General features: G+C 41.3%; 2 protein-coding genes across 5 annotated transcripts in view; one reads left to right on the forward strand and one right to left on the reverse strand.

Moving 5' to 3' along the window:
* Positions 1-3,976, forward strand: part of kmt2d (lysine (K)-specific methyltransferase 2D) — a 30,519-nt gene extending 26,543 nt beyond the window's left edge. For all 4 annotated transcript variants that reach the window (XM_084918042.1, XM_084918045.1, XM_084918044.1 and 1 more), the window contains exons 52-55: positions 63-348; positions 481-554; positions 663-771; positions 851-3,976. In XM_084918042.1, the coding sequence (XP_084774168.1) occupies positions 63-348; positions 481-554; positions 663-771; positions 851-943 (562 nt within the window). In that variant the 3' untranslated portion in view covers positions 944-3,976. The remainder of the gene's footprint in view (positions 1-62; positions 349-480; positions 555-662; positions 772-850) is intronic.
* A 1,778-nt stretch (positions 3,977-5,754) lies between these two features.
* acvr1ba (activin A receptor type 1Ba) lies at positions 5,755-21,306 on the reverse strand. The gene is made up of 9 exons (XM_084918047.1): positions 21,095-21,306; positions 11,434-11,670; positions 11,059-11,319; positions 10,698-10,928; positions 10,325-10,492; positions 10,072-10,228; positions 9,236-9,360; positions 9,010-9,140; positions 5,755-8,425 (listed from the first exon to the last, which is right to left on the reverse strand). Exons 1-9 carry the CDS (start codon positions 21,156-21,158, stop codon positions 8,300-8,302), a joined length of 1,500 nt encoding a protein of 499 aa, XP_084774173.1. The 5' UTR covers positions 21,159-21,306; the 3' UTR covers positions 5,755-8,299.
* Between the last annotated feature and the right edge of the window lie 1,639 nt (positions 21,307-22,945).

Consider the following 22,945-nt stretch of genomic DNA (forward strand, 5'->3'; position numbering starts at 1 on the left):
CAAAACAACTTCAAACCTGTAAAATTCAAAGCATTCAGACTTTCATTTTGCTTTCTTTTTAGGCCTCACACTCTTAACAGCACCAGTGTGTCCAAGGCCTACCAGAGTACCTTCACTGGAGAGCTCAACACACCATACAGCAAGCAGTTTGTCCACTCCAAATCCTCCCAGTATCGGCGCTTGAAGACTGAGTGGAAGAACAACGTGTACTTGGCACGTTCCCGCATTCAGGGCCTGGGGCTGTACGCTGCGAAGGATTTGGAGAAGCATACGATGGTTATTGAGTACATTGGTACTGTCATACGCAACGAGGTGGCCAATCGCCGGGAGAAGATCTATGAAGCGCAGGTACTCAAATGTAAACAGTTGATGGAGAATGGGTGGTACAGAAACTTTGTTTGCTGTGCCGCTCAACTTTCTACAGCTGTAGGACACGTCTGACCTTTTTTTCTTTTTTTCCCTCTTGCTCTTTTGCCGTAGAACCGAGGGATCTACATGTTCCGTATCAACAACGAGCAAGTGATCGATGCAACTTTAACAGGTGGCCCAGCCCGGTAAGTGTTTGTTTGTGCATGGCTGCCTTGTTTTAAACCCTTATTTTATGTTTTTTTTCTTCCTCCAAATTGATTTGATTTCCCCCCCATTTCCCTTCTCCTCACCAGCTATGTCAACCATTCCTGTGCGCCCAACTGTGTTGCTGAGGTTGTAACGTTTGACAAAGAAGACAAGATTATCATCATCTCCAGCCGAAGGATTCCTAAAGGAGAGGAGGTGCGGTGTGATAAATAAACAGCCTTCATTGTACTACTACTATATCTGCAGCCTTTAACTGTCTCTCTCTTAATTCCAGCTGACGTACGACTACCAGTTTGATTTTGAGGACGATCAGCACAAGATCCCTTGCCACTGCGGAGCCTGGAATTGCCGAAAATGGATGAACTAACCAGAAAGCAGAAAGATGGAAAATTCCCTCTCGCTGGTACCAGAACACTCCTGCGCCAAAGCCTATGAAAATCCTACATCGCCAGTGCATAAGCTGTTCATAAAGATATGGAGGAAGGCTGGCCTCCGCTATTAAAAGACTAAAGTGTTACCTGTAGCCAAAGGTTTGAAGAGCATTAATCAATAAAAGCAGCCGACCACCGTTCATCAGCAGAAGCTTGATGGTGGGACTAACTTTCGTGTTTGGAGTAGTTGAATCACCCTTTCCTCAGCCAAATCCCTCCTCTTCCCCATCCCCCACTTCAAACCCTCCCAACTATTCTGGTCTCAATAAGCTTACAGTGGCTGGAAAATGATCCTCACCATCTACCAAAACATTCTGACCCTCTGATATCAGTACTCGTAGTACAGAGCTCATCTGGAGCTTCGACAAAAAAAAAGCCATTAAAAATGTTAAGAATGAACTAAGGACACTTTTTTTTTAATGTTTTAAGTCGGACCTATTTCCTGTCCCGTCTGACCACACCTCCCCCCCTTACCTCCCAGACAAGGCACTTTCCCATCAATGACTCATAACGACAACATGGATATTGGCTAGCTAGACAATCTTGATGTGGCTCTGTGTGAGAACTACATGTGATCGATGGAGAGAGGAAAAAGAAAAGAGGAGAAAAAAGTAAGTTAATATAAAAAATGTAAGATACTATTGATCTGTGGCTTCAGTCGCACCAGATGTTCTGACTGTGTGGAGTCCCATGGTGGGTTAGTTGGACCCAGTCTACCTCACTGATTTAGCGAGAAGTGACTGCTTTGTATAAAAACTGTTAACTGCTACTGTGGAAATACTCCGGGGGGTTGGGGAGGGGGCGCGATGGTGATTTTTGGGGGTGGGAGGGTTGTTTTTATGGGCTTAGCCTTCTCGGACAAGCAGGGAATCTTAAGCAGCAGGTTTGCTCTATCTACTCTATGCTGATGATGATTTACAATAATGAGCCAACATAATTATTATTCATGAATTATTTATACAGATGAACTATATGACAGTTTTGATAAGATATTGCATTAAAGTCACAATCAGAAGCTTAGTGGGTGTTCTGTATGCCACCAAATCATCCTGGATATTGATGTAGCTTTTTGCTTTTGTGTTCTTATTTATGCATCTAAAAACAAAATCCTGCTATTAGCTGTGTGAAAGCACAATAACATCCGCATTTATTTTTTCTGAGTTGCTTAAGACAGTAAGAGTTTGAGTGAATGGCTCAAGGATCACGCAGGTCCAAAATTAACCAAGTACCCATTAGCTGGTTGTTTCACACCTGAAAGTTCCACTTGTTTGGGAAAAAAAGGAGCCAGCAGATGCATGACTACTGTCCCCATTCAGTGCTTTTTTTTTTTTTTTTTTCTCTTTAATTCTTTTTTTGTTTGTTTTTTACTCCCCAACAAGTCAACCTTAAACTTTAATCATGCCTCTTCCTCTCTCTGTATTATTTAATGGACTGTTGTTAAACTTTTACTGTAGTAAGTCTTCCTCTGCCTGAGTACAGCCTGCAGTGTTTCTACTTCCCCTGTAGTGTGCTTTTTCTAGTGCTGGTACTGTCTCCTCGAGGCTGAACTGATGGCAGGGAAAGACTTATTGGAAAAAAGGGCATTTGTTTTCATTTCTGTGTAAGAATAATGAGAAAAAAAAGTCTTTAAAGGGAGCTTTACTAAAACTCCACCTTCCCATACTACTTTGGTTCCTCCTTCCCTTAACCTAAGACCTCACATGATTTTAAAAATGCAAAGTTGTAAAAACTGTAAATATACTATATGCATTGAGGGAGGGGGGGACAACAGCTCTTTATCCAGCCCCTTTGTAATCAAAGTCAAAAGTGTAGAAAAATAAAATTGGAAAAAAAAAATCAACCACTGGATATCATTTTAACAAAGATAAAGCTGTACATAAATATAAATATATGTAAAATGGCAAACTAATATCTTTATGTATATGAACCAGAGTGTTTTGCATTTACTTGTTTTTTCTATTAGTGTTTTTTGCTATAAGCTTTCAGGTGAGTTTGTTAAAAATAGATGTGAGGAAAATGTCCGGGATTCTCTATTCGGACACGACGAGAAGCCGACGTGATAACGAGGCTGTTTGGATTCACGCAGAGAGTCGTTAATTAGACATGGAAAAATCACTTCTTGCATAAAGCAGTACAATGGTGCATAGCATTTGTATTTATGTAATATTGTTCATGTTTATTTTTTTTCTTTTTATTTATGCTACTGCTTGTTGATTTACCAAAACCTCCCCCTTTAATCGGTCAAAATTGGATTCATATAGTCTTGAATGGACAAATCTTGAATTCCCTAGAATATTGTTAGTGTTTTGCTTTTTCTTTTTTTTCCTTTAATATCTTCCCTATAGAAGTGAATGTGTTGGTTAACATTGTGAAATGGTTACTTGGCCTGATGTATGTTATGATGTAATAATCAAAGTTAATCCCATACTTAACCTGGTAATGAATTGCACTCTCGTAGTATAACAGAAACTTTCTCTGAAGTGGTAGATATTGATCAAGTATCCGAAGCAGTGATATATATATATATACATATATATCTATATTTTTTGGTATGTTTCTATTCCAAGGGAAGAACACGAGACATTATGCCGCTCACTGGATTTCCGCCTGAATAATTTTTAACTTCTCTGAAACTTAATTTAAGTTCTCTGCATATCTTATAATTTAATAAAGGTTGCTCATAATTTGATTTTGTTTTTTCTTTTTAACCTCACGTACTTTAAAATACAAAAAAAGATGTTGCATCTGTACAGCAGAGATACTTTTAGGGAATATGAATAAATATAATGATCATTTTTATTGTATGTGGCATGTTTTATATGGATATTATTTTGAATTGTACATATTTTTTTCAGGACGCCAGAGGTTGCATCTCTTTATATACTGGTTTTCCACTTCCTTTCCCCTTCATCTTATTTCTTTGTCTGCTTTTGTTTCTTGTAAAGGAAAAATAAAATGCATTTTAAATACGTGCTCATTTTCTATTGTCAGCACATGACCACAAAGCTTGATACTTAGTCAACCGATGGTTATATGAACCGTTTTTACTCGTGGTGGTCCTACTGGTCAGAAAAGGGATGCCTTACTATTCTATACATGAACCAAGAAAATCCACTAAATTATTCTGGGAAAACAGAGCTTTCACATGGCACTCGTGCAAACCATAGGATGATGCCAAAAAGCAGAGTAAGAGCACTCCCATCATGGTTATAATTCTTAAATTGGTCATTTGTAGAGTAGTGTGATTTTAGATTTGAAGTTCCAAACAAAAACCTCTAAAATAAACATGTTTTATTGCTTAAAAATCTCAATTATATTCGCATACAGGCCAACAGAAAGTAAACAAGTTGTGCCATTGTCCTTGTCAGCAGATAAGGTCTGTGAGCTGTGTGCTTTTAGCTGGTAGGATTGAAAGAGTGAATTAAATAACCGGGTTCCTGGAACCAGTATGTGCAGAAGAGCATCTCTGAAAGCACAGCAGATGGGCTACAGCAGCAGCAGACCACACTGGGTGGTCAGCTAAGGAAAGGAAACCGAAGCTAGAATCAGCAAAACTGGAAAATCATTGCCGAGTCTGATAAGCCATCATTTCAGCAACATTAGGGATTGAAGGGTCAGAATTTGGTAAAACACCTGCCATGTATGGATGTATGTCACAAAGTCTTAATGAACTAGCAAATGTAGATATGTAATTTTTGGTAATGCTGTATGACTGAGGGCGTAGTGGTATTAAATTATATTTACATGCACATACTTAACAGCTAGGTACACTACAATAAAGGGGGTAGCAAGTCAAGTATAATTATTTCTTTGTAAAAACCTAAGAGTAAAAAAAATTAATAATAGAAAATCCAACATGCACATCAACATAATGACTGAGGTAAAAACACTGGCAGGGGCCAGCGGCACCCCTCAGCCTCCTGCTAGATAGACCTATAACTATGGTACCATTTAAAAAAAATAAATCCTACGTCGCATTGTTCACAAGTTATCACAGTCACAAGCTTTTCAAAAAAAGTTGACCTCTGACCCTTGATCTTGAGATCGAGGTCAATGAGATTTGAACTTTGAACTCTGAGATTTTTAATAGGTCCACCTGTGGTGTCAATTTCGAAATCATAGGTGACTTCCTACTCAAGCTATCGCATTCACAAGATTTTCAGAGAACTTGACCTCTGACCTTGAGGTCAAAGTCACCGATGTTCAAACCAGATTTTCAGTAGAGAAACTGATGATATAGACGTGAAACTGCTATGTCGCTTCGTTCTGGAGTTTTAGCGTTCACGGGTGTCCACTTCACCTGCCCGTCTGGCAGGGTGACGACAATCAGCTTTTTATGGCTGTGGGGGGAAAATGCAAGTCACTCCATAATATGCCCCCCACCCCCAAACAATACAACAAATTTATAATGTAAGATGGGTAAATATTGCTTTTCTGTAAAACTACCAGGTAATTAAAATACTACTTACAATTATTTACTCCATGCAGTACTTATTACTTAAGCACTACTTAAATGTACTTCCACTGTAATTGTTTCCTATAAGAACCTGAGATGTTACCAGTCATTGTAGTGCACCTAACTATTTGTATGTAAATATAGTTATATTGTAATTTATAATTCCCCATTAGTGTATTTTGTCTTTAGTCACAAGCCATATTTTAAAATATTATCTTCTTTATGAAGAAAACAAAAACAAAAACAAGAGAAAACCGAACATCTTAAATGAGCACTGGCCAGAGTCACAGATAAGAAAAAGAGGATTTTATTGTATATCATCTATGTACACCTTTGAACTAATTCTGAAAAGATCTGCACAATATTATTTTTTATTACCTATGAACAGGATGTCTGATGGTCATATACCCATGGCAACAAACCAAACATGGACAGGAGTGTTTTGACAATTTTGGTTCAACTGACAGCAGTCGCCCACTTCCCCTCCCTTCTCTTTTATTCACTTCCCTCTGCCCGCTGAACTTCTACCCATGTTAACAGTAGCAGCAACATTTCTGGGGTACACAACCAACGACACAAACAGGAAAAAAAAACAAAAAAATAAAAAACAACAACAAAAAGCACACAGGAAATGGGGGGGGGGGCAAAAACAAAGCAAAAAAAACAACATCTCTTAAGTTTATCTACCTCAATGCAGAGGACCCAGTGTTTGAGACAGCATGCAAAAAATGGATACCAACATGACACATGGATTCTGGATCAAGTGATGGCGTAACTAACGTTAACTAATCGCCCTTGTGGACATAACAGTGCAGAGCCCGATGGTGACAAATGTCAGTGTAATACTTTCATAGTCTCGTCTGGAGACAGACTCACAAAGTCAGACGTAGAATGAAAACGTGCAGTTTCTCTTTACAGCATGTCAGTCTTTGACAGTAAAACTCCCAACTACATTTTACATCTAACCATATGTTCCCTGTGCACGAACTGTCAGCAATCGTCTGGATTTCTGAATAAACAGCCAGTGGCAGTATCAGAATAGTAAGGTTTACAAGTATTCCAGTGTCATTGAGAAAGATGTCACCCCAGAAGACGTATGTAGAAGCAGATCTGCATTACTGGGCTCTTGAAAGAACTCAACAAGCAATCGCAATAGTTGTGTTTATATAGATTTAAAAAAATAATAAAAATAAAAACAAATAAGGAAGTTGCAGCAAAATGGCCTGGGATCAGTAGTACCGCCAAATTACCATGAGAGGAGCAAGTGAAATACAAATTCCAGCAGATATCGCAATCCTTTCCTCGGACAGTCAGAAACCATAGACGGATCAAACAGACGCGTGAAAGTACCATCAGATTAAAATCACTGTTCAACGTCACACTGGAGCTCGTGGCATAAAAGGAAAAAAATAAAACAAAATGCATGTTGTATATACAAATCATATGTACCCATCATCAGTAGTGTCTAATGTTAAAGCCAGAAGAAAAACACCCATCATGATCTTTTACACAAAAAAAAAAAAAAAAATTTAAAAAAGAAAAGATTGTTTTCATTGCCTTTTCATACGCCTCTTATTTGCACCGTGTGTACTACGTCTTCACCTGTCACCGCCAGAGGGTTATGGCTGCATTCATTTTTCAAACAGCATCTTTACTTTAAAAAAAAAAAAAAAAAAGAAGAAGAAATTAAATTTAAAAAATAAATGAATGCAATAACCCACGACTCTGAAGACTTTGACTGAACTACGACATTTAATTTTGTGGTTTGTCACATCTCATCTCACAGTGTTCATCATTATGTAGTAAAAACTATGAACAAATAAATAAAACCATCCCAAGAAAAAAAAAAAAATTAGAATAAATTCAACATTATCCCTGCCACATTTCAAACTAAACGCCAGGACTGGACCGCATCTGCTATGTGACACCTGCCCGGTCTCACATGTGATGAGGAAGCTACAGTTGAGTGCAACTAATTTGTGTTTGAAGAATATTCAAGTGAGGGAATAAAATGAGGGGAAAAAAGCACAATCCAGCTGTTCATGCTTAATTACCACATGTCCAATAACTGATTTTCTCTAATGAACTACAGCCTACACCAGTAGACATTGTAGTGTCTTGGGAACATGCTAGTAGTCCAGACACCTTTTACTTACTCTCACTCACACACACACACACACACACACACACACACACACACACACACACACACACACACACACACACACACACACACACACACACACACACACACACACACATAAAAAACAGTGCTTCAGCCTCTTTCCCCTCCTTACAGCGACAGAATATGATGTTGTATGGCCAACACAATGGAAAGTTATGTGTAATCGTTCCTAAACTTGAAGCCCACGACATGCCCGACTCTTCTGGACGACTTTAGTCCATGTTGGACAATTTCAGAGAGGTTAAAAGGAAAAACAAGAAAACAGATGATCAAAAACAGAAGCTTCTTTTCACTGTACAAGAGTTCTACTTCCTGCCATGGGAGATGAAAAAAGAAAGGTTGAGTGTGATGATATTAACAGTGGTAGTGCTGTAGTGTTGTGGCCCATGGAGAAGGGAGTCAGAGGGAAGGAGGAAGAGACGCGAGGAGCTAAAGGGAGGCAGGGGAAGGGAGAGAAAAGTCAGGAGGAGGAGGAGAAGGGTTGATTCTCAGTAGTTTTGGCTAAAAAGGTGAGGTAGGCCTTGTCACAACTTGGAGTGTGGCTTTAAAACTGGCAGGGTTTTCATTTGCAGTTCTGTCTTTAGTGTTTCTTTCCTATGGGAGTGTTGTCTGGTTGTGCGTCTCCAGAGTGTCTTTCTGCCGCCTGTACGCTCACATCTTCACATCCTCCTCCACGCTGAGCTGAGACAAAGTCTTCTTGATGCGCAGAGCTGTCAGTCTGGCTGCTCCGTTGGCATACCAGCACTCTCTCATGATCTTCCCCATCACGCGCAGTGACTGTGCAGCAAAAGGACAAAAGTGTTACAACATGACTTATAGCCACAGACATTTGAATGAGTCACGATCGGTGCTTTTCAAACCAGCCTCTGTGTGTGAGAAAAATGTCAGAGTTTAAGGTAAGACAGACCTGTGCACCTACATCAGGGACATTAAATGTTGATTACTGAGTCTTGCACTAAGGCAATAACAGACTGTTGGACTGGCTCATTTATTTTGTATATTGAGGGCACCGCTGCTAAGAATAGTACACTTTATATAAAAAGCTGTTTTTCTGTTTTGTTTTTTTAAGTGAAAATAAATCCGAAAATGAACCGATTTATCCGAGTTTTGCTTTATTTGCTGGTAGCCAGCTCAGGGACATCATGAACCCCAAATTTTAACAATGGACGGCTGAGTAGATAAAAACTATTTTAATCCTCCCCCACAACACTGACTCAGAAGTTGGCAGTCTACCTTCGTACTTGTAGACCAGAACATCTTGTACTGCCAAACTAATACAGCCCAACTGGTTCCATATACTGTCATTGGACATATTTTTAGAAACCACTAGTGCAGCTGTTCATATACATGGTGCGAAATACCTCATAGCTCTGCCACCAATTGGGCACATTGGGCCTCAGTTTCTGGTCACACACCACCTTCCTCATCTCTTCTATGGACGGGTCAGAGGGCACAAGGTCATAGTAGGGTAGCTGGTACTCCTCATGGATACCTGTAGTACATGACAGAGAAGCATTTTCAGTCTCAGATTTCATGTTTCCGTTTATTTGACCAATTGTATCATATTTATTTATATTGTGCTCTTACCTCCTGTGTTGCAGCGACGCGCAATCTCCCAATACACCAGGCCCAGTGCGTAAATGTCAGCACACTTGAAGGAGTCAAAGTGTTTCATGTTTATGGATTCGTCCAGGACTTCTGGAGCCATATACCTGAGGGTGGACACACACAACATGAACAACAACTTTAGCACCACTAATAGAAACTGAAGTAAGATAACAGCCTGCCAACAAGTCTCAAACTTTCATTCTTTGTAATGCCCACTAGGGGGCGATACCCATGGCTGCAAAAAAAGATTTCTGGTCCTCAGCATATGAGAAAAAACAGCCCTCACGCTTCACCCCAGTAAACACTTTCCTGATCGCCTTCTGCCCTCGGTGACTCGTTTCTGGTCATGTTGAATTTTTGCATTATGCCAAGTTGTTGGCCAATGAGCATGCAGTTTCACAGTCAGCTCTCCTCCTCCTCAATAATTGAGGATGCCGTTTAAGATCACCAAGACAGCCATTGAGAAAACTCACATCTTAAGGCTTTAAAACAGGACTTGACAAACCACTGTGCGGTCATTGTAGCTAGTGCCATCTTTTACACTCTGCACCACAGAAATGGGAGACCACGGTAGAACTTTGAGTGAGATAGATGTACTGTGGTGCAGAGTATAACAGGGTATTACATCCAAGAGTGACTAGAATTATGAAAAAGTCAGAAAACTAAAAACCATCTTTTCAAAGTTTTTACTTTCTGATATTCAAAGTATTAGAAGAAAAAAAAAAAAAGAAAGTTGTCAGATGTATTCTTTAAGGCCTCAGGGAAGACCTGTGCGCTTTATCTACTTGAGTGCTGATAAGTATGGAAACATTTACCTCTTAGTGCCCACGCGCTGATTCGGTGCAATATCGATCGTGTCTGTGATAGACTCATGGCGGACAGCCAGACCAAGGTCAGCTATAGCACATGTGCCGTTCTTCTTAACCAGAATATTTTTGGACTTGAGGTCACGGTGAGCAATGCCAGGTTTACCTGCACGAGAACCAACACAACAGCATTACACTTGCATCAAGAACATGCTCGCCCTTTACATATAACATATCCACTCTGCAAACATGAAAGTCCCACCCTGAGTGCCTAGGATCTCCATGTGTAGGTGTGCCAAGCCGCTGGCAGCTGATAGCGCCAATTTGATCATCCCCTCAATGGTGACAGAGTAGCGATTCAGGTAGTCAAAAAGTGAGCCATGCTCATGATAGTCTGACACCAGCCAGAGTTGAGTCCAAGTGCCGTTGTCTGAAAGGGAACAAATGAATAACGTCAATCAAATAATCTACTCTACTTAAACAGCAGCGAGCTTGTAAAACATTTTATTTTGAAAAGGCCTAAACGTTTACTGTTGAGGGTTGTTTAAAGCAGTCTTCTTGTATTGTTCGTTTTATTTTAACAAAAGCCAAATGTGGACGATTCCAGTCTTCATATAGCCAACAGTTTTCCTCACCTTTGTTGTCTGCTGCAATAAATCCTAGGATATTTTCATGCCGTAACATGATTGTCTGGTAGATTTCAGCCTCTCTGAACCAGGAGCGCTCCTCTCTGGATGAGAAGATTTTCACTGCTACGTCGCCTCCCCTCCACTTCCCGCGCCACACCTCCCCAAAGCGACCTTTTCCTATTATTTCCTGCAGCACAATAGTCCTGGCCACAGTCCGCTGCACAAACAGGGGCAAACCTGCAGAGGGGGCAACAAATCAACAAGAGTTCCCTGATAAGTATCCTCACACTGTTATGGTGAATGTTACTCATTTGGGCATACTGATATATCTAAGGATGTATGGAAGCTACTGCTCTTGCATACTGACCAGAGCCTGATCCAGACGTGGACATGTCATAGATTAGGTCCTGGAGCGTCTTATCCTTGGCCAAGTATAGATGATCACAGGAGGGATCTTCTACCTCCAGCCTTTGTCTGTGGCTGTAGGCCCTCTGGTGATACTGGAACAGGAACACCCCGACCATCAGCAACACACAGAGCAGGAACACGGGCCCTGCAATCACTGCCACCAGCTCCACTGGCCCCCAGTTGCTCACTTGGGTTGACCATTCCCCCCCTTTGGTTGGGACTAAGAAGACAAAACAAAACAAAAGAAATGGGTTAAAAAATAAAAAATAAATAAAAAAAAATAAACAGTCACAATTGAACTGAAACAGCTGTAAAGTATTTAATAAGGTCTCACCTGGGACTTTCAGGTCAATACTGTTGCAGTAATCTACATAGCAGCAGTGAGTATTGAAGAAACCTTCAGCACTCAAACAGTAGAACGGTTGCCCAGGGGGGACCAGGCTGTCCTGGTTGATGCAGACACGTACGTGTTCCTCCTTCCCATTGACATAATAAGTTGAAGCCATGCAGGCACCGTCTGTCTCGCACTCATAGCCCGTCTTCTCACAGTTTGTGCAGTTGCAACGTAAAGCTGAGAGAGTGAGAAAAAGAAAAGAAGAAGTTTATCACCACGAGGTTACAGAGTCCTCTAGCTCACTTCTTCATTGTGCCCAGCAGGGGGCAAGCATACACCACTGTTTCAATACAAAATGTAATGAGTGTCCCTTTAAATTGTGGGCATATTATGACGTGCAGACACAGATCCTTAGTGTTTAGCAGAAGCAGCCAGACGGCCCTGAAATCAGATCCTTCACTGCAGATGAACCCAGACACGCAGGGTGGAGACAGTCCTGCCCATCGGGACAGAAAGTGAAACTCAACAAGGGGAGAGGGCTCCTGCCAAATCCCCAATGCAGCATTCTGCTCCATTCCTCTCCCGTCTTTTTCACATCGACACCGAGAGCCGCCACTGTTTCAGCTAATGAGACCAGAGTTTTATTAAACACAGCACACTTCTGCGCAGGAACCTATTAAAAGGTGACACACTGGAACTCCTGCCGCTGTCATAATAAAACTATGGTGGTCCATATACACGCAAACAAATGAGGTCAGTGCCTGCCACATCTAAAACAGAACCAGTACTGGTTGAGCAATCCAGAGAGCAAGAAACTGAAAACTGATTAGATTTGGAGTGAAATGTAATTTCGAGTCATACCACACATGCTTCTCATTTAGAGCAAGGCCAGCACATTAAGTTTCTTCTAAGGTTTACTCCTACCACAGCGCACAGCAGGGCATGGCTGGTTAGTTGGTTGTAGGAATGTGGAGCAGTTTTTATTTTTGGTTGTTCCTTTTACACAGGAAAACCCAAAATGAAAAATGTACTGTCAACACTACCGTGGGTGAGGCCAGACAAAGGCTGGACCACTTGAGACTAATCACTGTGGAATTAGCAAAGACAAGACCACTATACCCTAAAACAACACAGGAGGAGACACAAAGAGAAGAGGAATTTCAATCCCTATTCTTCTTCAAAAAGAGGCTCAACATTGGTCGGACAGCTGACAATGCCTAGCCTAGAGGAAAGAAAGACGTTGAGAGTGGCAAAATTCCACTAATCCTCTGTCTTATACTAAAGAGCTTCTTTGACCAGATGAGCTCAGTGATCTTCTCCTTTTGAACCAACGAAGAGGTCGGCCAAAAGGTGTCAGCAGATTCCAGCAAATTAAGCAACTACCAGAGTAGTAATAAAAAGTAATAAAGTAATAAAAAAAAAGACAAAAAATTCAATGAGTGATATACTTATTGCAACATCTGCATGTAACATCCAAGTGGCCTAAACCACAAAGCGTGGTGTCATAGGAGTAGTTTCCCCTGAACTCTTGAAGGTTTATTTCTGCGTGGGAGCATTTTTTGCATGTAGCGTGTACGCTGATGTGTCTATGCTTGTTCACTGAGTAGTAACTGGAAATGTGGAACACTTGAAGCAGAGTTTCAGTAATATTTCACATCTGGTTAGTGTGTGTGTGTGTGCGCGCGCGCGTGTCTTGTTCTTGAGGAGGTGAGTGGGAAAGTGACAGGAACTCAATGCTGAGTGTGTCCAAATTTCACTCAAGTTCGCATGCAGATGGAATTTCCTGCAGATTACACAGAGGTAAAGCAGGCTGGGCCTGATAAAAAGAGAAAAACAAGCCCTGTGCCACATCAGGCTAATGCGTGGCAAATAGTTTAACAAAATAAAACCAATGACAGGAGTCATGGCTGTAGGTTTAAATGCAGGATGACACATTACTTCCATCAACATTCAGACAACCTGAAACACCTCTTTCCACCAGGACCATCTCTCCTTCACGTCTGCCGTTTATGGCTTTTCAGTAAAGCATATCAAATTTTTACCAAGTGAATCCAGACAAGAGCCATTTTCATCAACACGTTCTCAAAAGCAAGAGCAGCATTTAAAAGGAAATACACACACAGCACATTTTAAGACAAAGCGCCTCATCACCACACTTAGGATTGCAAACCAGACCGAATCGCCTCACAAAACTCAAATTGAAGGCTATAAAAGTTTTTTTCATGACAAACATATTGCACCAATACACGATAATGAGCTAACAGGAGTGATCTGACAAGAACACGGTGATCTGAAATGAAAAGGCACATTCATCACTGGAGAGTCTGTGTGTGGTAAGACAGATGGCACACAGACAGACAGAAGCTCAGGAAGGAAACCAAACATGGCTGAAAACACACACATTTGCTTCTCAACTCTACCATGGATGGTTTGCGGCCTACCAAGAGTTTGGTTTGTGGGAAGTCCTCCCTTTCATTTAGGGCTACCTCATGACTATACCATGTGTAGCCCGCTTCCACGCTGAGAAGCAAAAACATTATGTGTGTTCAGCACAGCAAAAACATGAGAGGATATTTATTATTAACTTGATGGTGATTGATTCACAAGTTTAGATAAAATGATCTGATGTTTCATTACTGACTAATGCTTTTATCTAAATGAAAACATCCTGTAAGTTGAACGCCCTGTGACTACAATGTATAACAGTTATGCAATCAGCAAACAGGCTTAGGCGATATAAAAATCTGTCAACCAGCCGTAAGCGGTTCTACTGGTGACTGTGTAATATTTATCGATATGTGCATGATGAAAAAAAAAAAAACAGACAAAAAACAAAACAAAACAAATAAAAGTCATAAGCAGAAAGCCCGAGATGAAGCAATTAGGCGGAGGACATTTCTCTCACATCCTGTTAATAATGAACAAGCTGCAGGGAAAAACACGTGTCACTAAACCATACGGGCACACGTACAGTTATTGATTTAGTTTTCAAATATAATTTATACCAACTGGACAGCAAACATTAAAACACACTCAAATGTCACCTCTGCTTTCTGAAAAACTGAAAGAGGGACACGAATGTGCAAAATATGGGCCGACTCAACTCATTAGTACAAGCTTTGAAACCTGCTTTACAGGTTCTTTATCTGCCAAGTTAGATCCTCATGGAGGCAGACCACGAAAATAGAATAGTAAAAAAATGGCCTTCAAATTCACTCCAAAAGAACAAACTGCTCAAGAATTCAGCCAACACTCACTCGCCAATATATTCATCTAACTGCTAAATCACAGCCCCAAACAAAACTTTGCAAAAGATGGCACGAGGTAGCGGTTAAAAAAACAAAACAAACAACAACAACAAAAAAAACATCCAAAAAACCGAGATGAACATCAGGCAATATGGAGTTCTGCTACTTAACCAATTCAAACAAAAAACATTTATCCAAATGCTGTGTTGTTTACACAGCGCTCTGCATATCTCAATAGATTCAGAGCCAAAGTGTTACAAAGCCAGACTTGCAGGAATATTACCGAGCCTAAATACACCTGGATCTGAGGAAAAGGCCGTGTGTGTGAAGTTTGAGTGAACTCTGCTCTTGTATCCACATAATTGGTGGTCTTTACACTGGTCCTTTGTGTGGAGATTAAGGCGACATGAGGAGGGATTGGACTGGCCCTACATGAACAAAGACTGGAGTGGGGGGTGTGCACTTTTGCGTGGGGGGATGGGTGGCATACAGGGGACAGCAGAGTGGGGTTACCAGTAACAACCCCGATGTTTGGGGGAGCTGCTCTGGGCCAGACAGGATGGGGGTTGGTCCCCATTTGGGAAGGACAATACAGAGGGGGAGGGGGCAAACAGGGCCCCCCAGCTGCGATTGAGGTCTGCCCAAGTGACCAGCTGCGACTGTCATTAAAACCCAGTCTAGACTTTAACTTATGGGAGGGAGCAGAAAAGGGAACACATGACAAAAACAGGGAGAGCAGAACCTAAACGCAATCCCTTTGAGCCGTTAGCACGGAGTTCCAATCATTCCGTTCGTGTTGAGACAGGAAATGGAGAACACAGTCAGGAAAACATTATTAAAACATTGTTGCCATAAACAGCGTTGCCTTAATTTGGCGGTCCTATGAACCTAACGAAATAAAACACAGAACAGCCCCATTCCACAGAACTTTACCCATAAACCACGATGACAGCGTTCAGCAGATGCATGCGCCGTTCAGACCGACTTGGTGGAAACAACGCTCTCAAAACACGAGTGAAGTTCTGTGTATGATAACATAAAGACATTGGAAAATACTGTAAATGTGCTTGGCGCAGGGCGGCAGGTTACACAAACACTGTGGGTTTCTGGGGGCTCAGACAGACAATCAGCACGTGTGTGTGTGTATGGGGAGGGGAGAACCATTACCAAAATGCACTGGCTGAAATTAGATCCATACAGATACCAGACTGAGAGCTGATCAAGACAAGCAGACGCCACCAGACAGTGTGAGTGCAACACACATACACAGGCTAACATACACATGCACACACCACAACTGTGTCCTAATCAATGCTAGGGGAAGGAGGAAAGTCATTACCTTTGTCTGCATCTCAGGGTCAGATTACTGATCTGATTCTAAAGTGAAGTCTCTGGGGCCGAGGCTGCTTCTACCATCTCTACCAACCACCAGCCTGAGGCTACATCCCTTCCTGTCTTGTCTGTTGTTCTGGTCAGGTTCAAAAGCACACGAGTGTGAGCACAGGTTCACTTTGGATTTGTTGCAGACACTTGTGCTCAGATTCTCAAACTGATTTCTAAAATATACCGTGGTAATATGAGTCAGTGCCATTTGAAGCTGCTTGAAACCCATCCTGGATGTTTGCAGAAGTGTCGTTTTTTTTCCTCTTCGGTTACAATTATTTGTTAAACACAAACACTGTTTTCTTACAGACCAACAACTCTGAAAACTGGCACCAAATACACTGCAGACACTTACACACTTATTTTTAGTTTGCTTGTGTTTAGCCTTGATGTCAAGTTCTTCCTGTTAAAAAGGGAGTTTTGTCCTGTCCCACCATTGCCACGTGTCTGATCATAAAGGGCAGTTTCATTGGCCAAGCTTTTTTTTTTTTCCCCCTGGGGGATTTTTGTAGGGTTTCACTTTAAAATATTAAGCACCTTGAGGTAAACTCTTGTTGTGATCTGGTGTTACATAAATAAAACTGAAGTGACGCACTGAAAACTAAAGCTAATTTATTTCCAAAACTCCTTGATTCTGCTGTAATTTGTATTTTCATTGCATAAATAACTGAGAAGAATGATCAGAATGACAATATATACATAGCACAACATATATATAGAAATTTCACATATGGCAAAAATATTAATTTTAGTTATGTCACTCTTTTCATTGTGAAAAAAGACAGATTAAGTTATTTTGCAGATAATCCTTAAGCTAATAATATTGTGAAACCAAAATAAAAACAGCCCAGACAAAATGCAACGTTGATCCGAGAACACCACAAGGATTTGGCAGAAATCCAGTAGTTACCTTTAAAGCTCAAAAAAAGCAACTACTTTGCATATTCACACACTTATAACAAATTTTTGCTCTGTTTAAGCTACCAACACTATCTGAGCCCAGGAAAGAAAATAGGGTTAAATGGTATTTGAAGAGCTAGTTAGATAAGGCACTCTCACTGGATTCCAAAAGCAAAAGTTTTACCCTGGATCACACCAATCAAAGTAAATCATTGTCACGGAAGTATTAGAGAAAACTTGACAAGTAGACTGCATACCTTCTAGCAGAAAATTACAAGGCAGTGCGGGTCTGATCTAAATTCCAACAGCAGTAGGAAAAAAAAGAAAAAAGAAAAACAAATCAAACGCGTCTACAAAGAGACATGCAATGGAGGAAGCTGTCGAGTTTAGCTCTATAGACATAAATTAATGTAACCATCAAGTCTGTGGAAGCACGGTGACAAATCACAGATCTTATGTCTGTGTATGCTTAAGATACGCCACAGAAACAAATGCAGGTTCATGAACAATATGCAAAAACTCTTCAAACAAAGACTAGTACTTTAGAGTAAATTGAAGAGAAGAGGACAGCCAAGAAGTTGGCTGGCTCTAAAGTGATAGTAATTTCTTGCGGTCTAGCATCAGTAATGGAGGAGCCGGGTCAGTCCGGGGCTATGCCGTCTGCTGTAGCAATTAGGGCTCTCTGCCTCCGGGCCAACGGAGGTCATTAACAACACTGGTCATTATGGAAGGAAAACTAGACCACCCCGGACCTGACCTGACCCCGACTGGCTCAGTGCCACATTATGGAAATTGTTAGTAAACACAAATTGCAAAGGAGGTGGTGTCTGAGCCAGGAAGCAACCAGAAATTTTATACAGAGGATGTGATGCAACTTCATTTGATCACGACATAGCTGCAGGGATCTGGCAGACAATACAACTATCTAGAACAGGTTTAAACAACTGCTACACACTGAGGGAGAAGGAACCCCCACCCCTTTAAAACACCCCAAAAACACGTTCTACTTTTCAAACTCAATCTTGCTTGAAATCCAAATGTCCATCTCCCGTCCCCTGTCCACGCCGTCTTCTCTTTACGGGCTTACACCTTGGAACCCATAAAGTTTCAACCTCTCTGTACATTCTCCCTGCTCTAATCTAATGGGCAGGTATACGCATGTTCCAAACTGACTAGCTCACACAGCCACCACCTGAACTCTTTCACATCAAATTTGACATTACACAAGCACCTGCACCGTTTACCCCTGTACAGTGAGTTCCCTGTTCAAACTGAAAGGAAGGCATGTTTTAGTTTCAAGCCACAACCACACGCCACAGACACGCAACATTATCCATTAATCTGAGTGCACCTGAACAGGTCTACCTTACATCTTAATGAGCACTACGGCCTTTTTCCGTAAAAGCAGCAGACCGACAACACTCTACTATCTAATTCTGAAACCTATATACTTGCATAAATGTATAGGCATGCGTGCAATTACAATGTGTTGATGTAAGCCACTGTGAATCATGCCGTTGCCTGCTGTGCATCTCAGTTGCTCATAATGAGAAGGGGGGGAAAGAATCCTTCTGAATACACTCATGTTCGGTCACTATGTTGCAGTCAGAAAACTCTGATCTAATGCATTCTGTTATTCACACATAGGCCACTAATGTTCATTTATTTATTTAACACATTCAATGTGTTAAATAAATGATGGAAAGAACATTATACGCTCTATTTGACTCCTATTGGATATCATACGTCAGATGGTATACCTCACTGGATGCATCATATCCAAATCTCACACGTATTGCAAATAGATAATGTGGTTCTATCCATCAACGTTGTATGTGTAAAATAAATGAAGAAACATTAATAAGCCATGTCTGAATGACAGAAGGCGGTCATTTTACCAGAAAGACAGCAGGGTTATGCATCCATGACTAAAGAGTGGAAAAGAAGCACATCAGGAAACGACAATAGTCTGGCAGGCCTGGTGATTGTATGTTGAAGAGCTTCCAAAGGTGAGTTCAAAGGTCAAGAGATAGCAGGAGCTCATCTATCCAAAGGCCTTCCTCTAACCTAGAGATAAAAAATTAAAAAAAAAACCCAACCCAAACTAAAGCTTTCTTCACCACCCTGTTAGAAGTGAATGAAAGAAGAAACGGGACCACAGACAACAAAGTACAGATTAAATTCTGACAAAGCAGCAGGCTTTTATATAAGCGAGATGGAGAATGTAGAGAGACGGGGAGGGACGCGCCCTACCTAGTGGCACTGTGGTTGACAGTGCCCATATCACATTGCTACTTTGTTCAATTCACCCAGTCTGACTGCGTCACGTAGACATGTAATGCCCATAACACCAGTGACTCCTAATCCTCGTGAAGTCAACAACACGTGACAGATTCAAACCTGTGAGTAAAGCATATTCTCACAAAAACATACTCGCGCAGGCCTGGAATCTGCTCCAGCGAAGCAGCTTTCAGGTTTGTCTGGTTTCAGCCTGTGCATGGTGTAATCCATTACATAGGGAGAAAGCAGCTCATGATAGACTCGTGGCCCCCCTTGCATGACAAACCCTGCCAGATGGACAGACCCATTATCACTGTGTGTGTCTGCACCGGTCACAGACCCACCCCCAACTCTCCCCCTCACACATCTCTGTTAATGTTGGTGTAACCCAGGCAAACAAACTGGCCACTCAGGTGTGACAATTTTCCCAGCATGCCTTGTTGAACTGATCAACCTTAGTGTACTGCGCCCTTATCCAAACTTGTGGGGGAGGAACAGTTTTTATGATTCTCGGAAGGATGACTCAATTGTTTAGCACAGTACACTTTAATGGAAAACAAATGAAGCCAAGATGATTTTTTCCCCCTGGCACACGGATCATTTTAATAGTAAGTGTATCCAGTGAGTGGCAAGTTGAAACAAAGGTGCAAAACTCAAAGGAAGAGAACAGAGTTTTTCATAAAACAAGACATGCTTGGGTCTAACCTACTGAAACATAATGAAAGTGAAGGGACGTTTGGCGCAAACTTAAAGGTCAGTAGATGCGCTGAGGGGCCAAACGCTCTGTGCTTTAGCTGAATATTTGGTGATATACTGTGTGTGCTGTTACATATAGTGATATATTGTGATGTGGTGCTGTTGTGTGAAGCTGGGCATCAGCTGCTCCAGCAGATGGGGAGGAATCGGACTGAAGAAGGACCATAACTGGCGCCTCAAAAGACCCCACTTGCCACATTTCCATCACAATGAACCCAGACTTCAACTCTGACTTCTGTCTGGGATGGCTGAATGTACGGCTGCTGTCGCCCTATGCCAGCATTCACTTTCTGCTGTGCAGGAAGGAAAGGGGGGGGTGGGGGTCCACTAAGCACCCTTTTCACTCTTTACAAATGGAAAGCGATGGCAGAGCTGCCAGTGTTTACCCTCAGAAAACACATTTCATGCACAAAGTAGGTTAGGCCTTCATTCAGAGGCTCCTTTCTGCTCCTTCCAGCGTGGAAACCAGTCCTCGCAACATGTGACGAAACTGTAACTGACCACATTACGCAAATTCAACCAGCCAGCTATCATTATACGATGTCCCCAAACAAAACAGCGATAAGCAGTCACAAGCCAAAAAGACACTATTTTGTAAATAAGTTAGCATAACAGCCACACAAGAGATTAACCTCAGCATCAACAGCACCATGTAGACTACTGTTCCTTGCTTAGGGTGTTCGTACAGAATAATAAAATCATATTTATATCAGTTTTGTATCCATTTAATAACACAGATTTGTCAACATTATTTAACTTTAGCTAGCAGACGTTAGCTGGCGCTTCGGAACAGACAGCCCCACCATGTTGTTGTTGTGGTGGTGGTGGTTGTTGTTGGTTTCGCTACTCGTGTTCAACAACAGCTCAATTGAATTTGTCAGCGGATAAAAGCCAAAAATATCGATAAATCAGCAAACACGGCAAGGCAGCCGGTTCAACCAAACAGCAGCCGTGGTTTTGAGGTCGACGCTAGCAAGACACGGCTAGCCAAATCCGCGATAGAGAGCGCCATGACGATTAGCGACAACAGGCGATGCCCAGTCCAGGAAAACACATCGAGACAAAAGCCGGAGAGGTGCTCGGATGAAACTTACCATTACCGACGGCCACCAGCCCGAGCAGGGCCAGCAGCGTTGGGGCAATTTGTTTTAGAGCCATTTCTTCATAACTCCCATCTCTCCCGCGATGAAATGCGTCGTAAGTGTGTCGTTATCAACACGACCAGACCTGAAACACAACCACAGTCCAACCGCACACCACCACCGCCAGATACTAGCCAGCCTGCCAGCCAGCCGAGTGACGTGTTTAAAGGGGTGTGTACGTGCGAGTTTAAAGGGGAGGGCTGAGGGCTGCACGTCCCCTTCTGCCCCTGAGGTCAGGGCAGTGTGGTAAATAAAGCGGTGGGCGAATTGCCTTCTTCCAGTTTCACATCATCTAAAGAGCAGGAGTGGTAACTGTGTGTGTGTTATTTATGATAAATTAAAAGTGCTTTTGGAAATTAGGTGCCTGGATAATATTCTAATGATTGATGTTAAAATGATCTGGGATATATTAAGTCAAATCTTCACTATCCAGTAATGGCTGATTGCAGTGTGTTTTTCATGATTATATATAATACCAAAAAGAGCCTTGTGAGCTCAGTTCATAGCTAACATTGTGCATTTGATGGTTTATCTACTAAAAATGTATGACCACGCTCAGCTGCTGCTCTCACTGAAATCAATCTGTTTTCTTTCTGTGAATTTTTATGTCTCAGTTCACTTTTTCCAAATATATTTATTTTCAAGCAAGTTTCTTTTTTTTTTTTATTGAGCTCTGTGTATTATGTAACACGAAAGAAAACAACAAGTGAACAAACTGAGTGTAACTGGCAATGTTTATCATTTCTGAAAATGAAAAATAATGTTTGTGTGTATGTCTGTGAAATGTGACTAAATGTGTTGCCACAACTGGCTTTAATGTGTGTAAACAAAGTGCATCTAGGGCTCTATAATTTATTTATTTATTTTTATGCATGTGTTTCAGCAGCAGGATGAATTAATCTTCAGCAAATATGCTGTGCCGATTGCGTTTATTACTCATAGCTGTACTTTTGGTGAACAAAAATCTATTTAAGGATCTAACTGGGTCAAACTGCTTTTCATTAGAATTATTGCTCAACACTTAAATTCATCAGGTAAAACAAACATGAAACAAAATAACACCTTTTTCATGTTGATCGTTTAAAAACACTTAAAATTTTGACATAAAGTCACAACTGTTAACACAATGTTCTGTCAAAATTTCATGCTGTGAAGTCACCAAGCTTCTTCATAGGAACGGTGATCTAATGGAAACGGACCAGGAAACCAGTGTGAATGACAAAACCTTTATCTTATCATGGATTGTGATTTGGATGCAGAACTTGAAATCGCAGGCCCCATGAGAGGAGATGATTCTAGGCCTCCCTGCTTTCGACTGGAATTAGATTAGTAATACTCTGCTGCACTCAGATGTTTATCCACCCATATTCAGTGATTGATTCATTATCAGACAAATCCCTCACTGATATTACAGCCATGGGGAACAACATCTGACAAATGTATACTCGTTTGCTGTTCCCTGATCAAAGCGCAAGAGGTAAATCTGGTTTAAATCTGCATAACAGGCCATTTTATTGCTTTATTTATATATATATTTTACTTGATCTCAAATCACATCTAAGCCACTGTATCAGATTTTGAGAGAGAGTTACATCCGTTTGCAATTTCTAGTCCGAAAGTGTAAAATAATCGTGCATCCAAAGATAGCACAAGGTGTTTTGGTCCAGCTCTATTCAGGATTGTTGTCTCTCCTCAGGGACCAAACCTGTCTATACTAATACATTCATCTGCCTCCAGCTGAGAATGTAGCTCAGGAAGAGGTGAGCTAGGCTGCAACCAGGTGCATTAGGGACTTTATCTGTG

Source organism: Perissodus microlepis, chromosome 20 (assembly GCF_051167445.1).
Source record: "Perissodus microlepis isolate ML-2025 ecotype Zambia chromosome 20, ASM5116744v1, whole genome shotgun sequence".
In the NCBI taxonomy this organism is placed as follows: Eukaryota; Metazoa; Chordata; class Actinopteri; order Cichliformes; family Cichlidae; genus Perissodus; species Perissodus microlepis.

Bases quoted from the DNA above. Each gene is read 5' to 3' on its own strand.
- acvr1ba (XM_084918047.1), bottom strand. From the start codon at position 21,158: ATGGCTCTAAAACAAATTGCCCCAACGCTGCTGGCCCTGCTCGGGCTG. The intron at 9,141-9,235 runs GTAAGAGCACAA...CATGTACTACAG, and splicing joins GCGTCGCTGCAACACAGGAG to GTATCCATGAGGAGTACCAG. The intron at 8,426-9,009 runs GTATTTCGCACC...TTTGCTGCACAG, and splicing joins ATTGGTGGCAGAGCTATGAG to TCACTGCGCGTGATGGGGAA.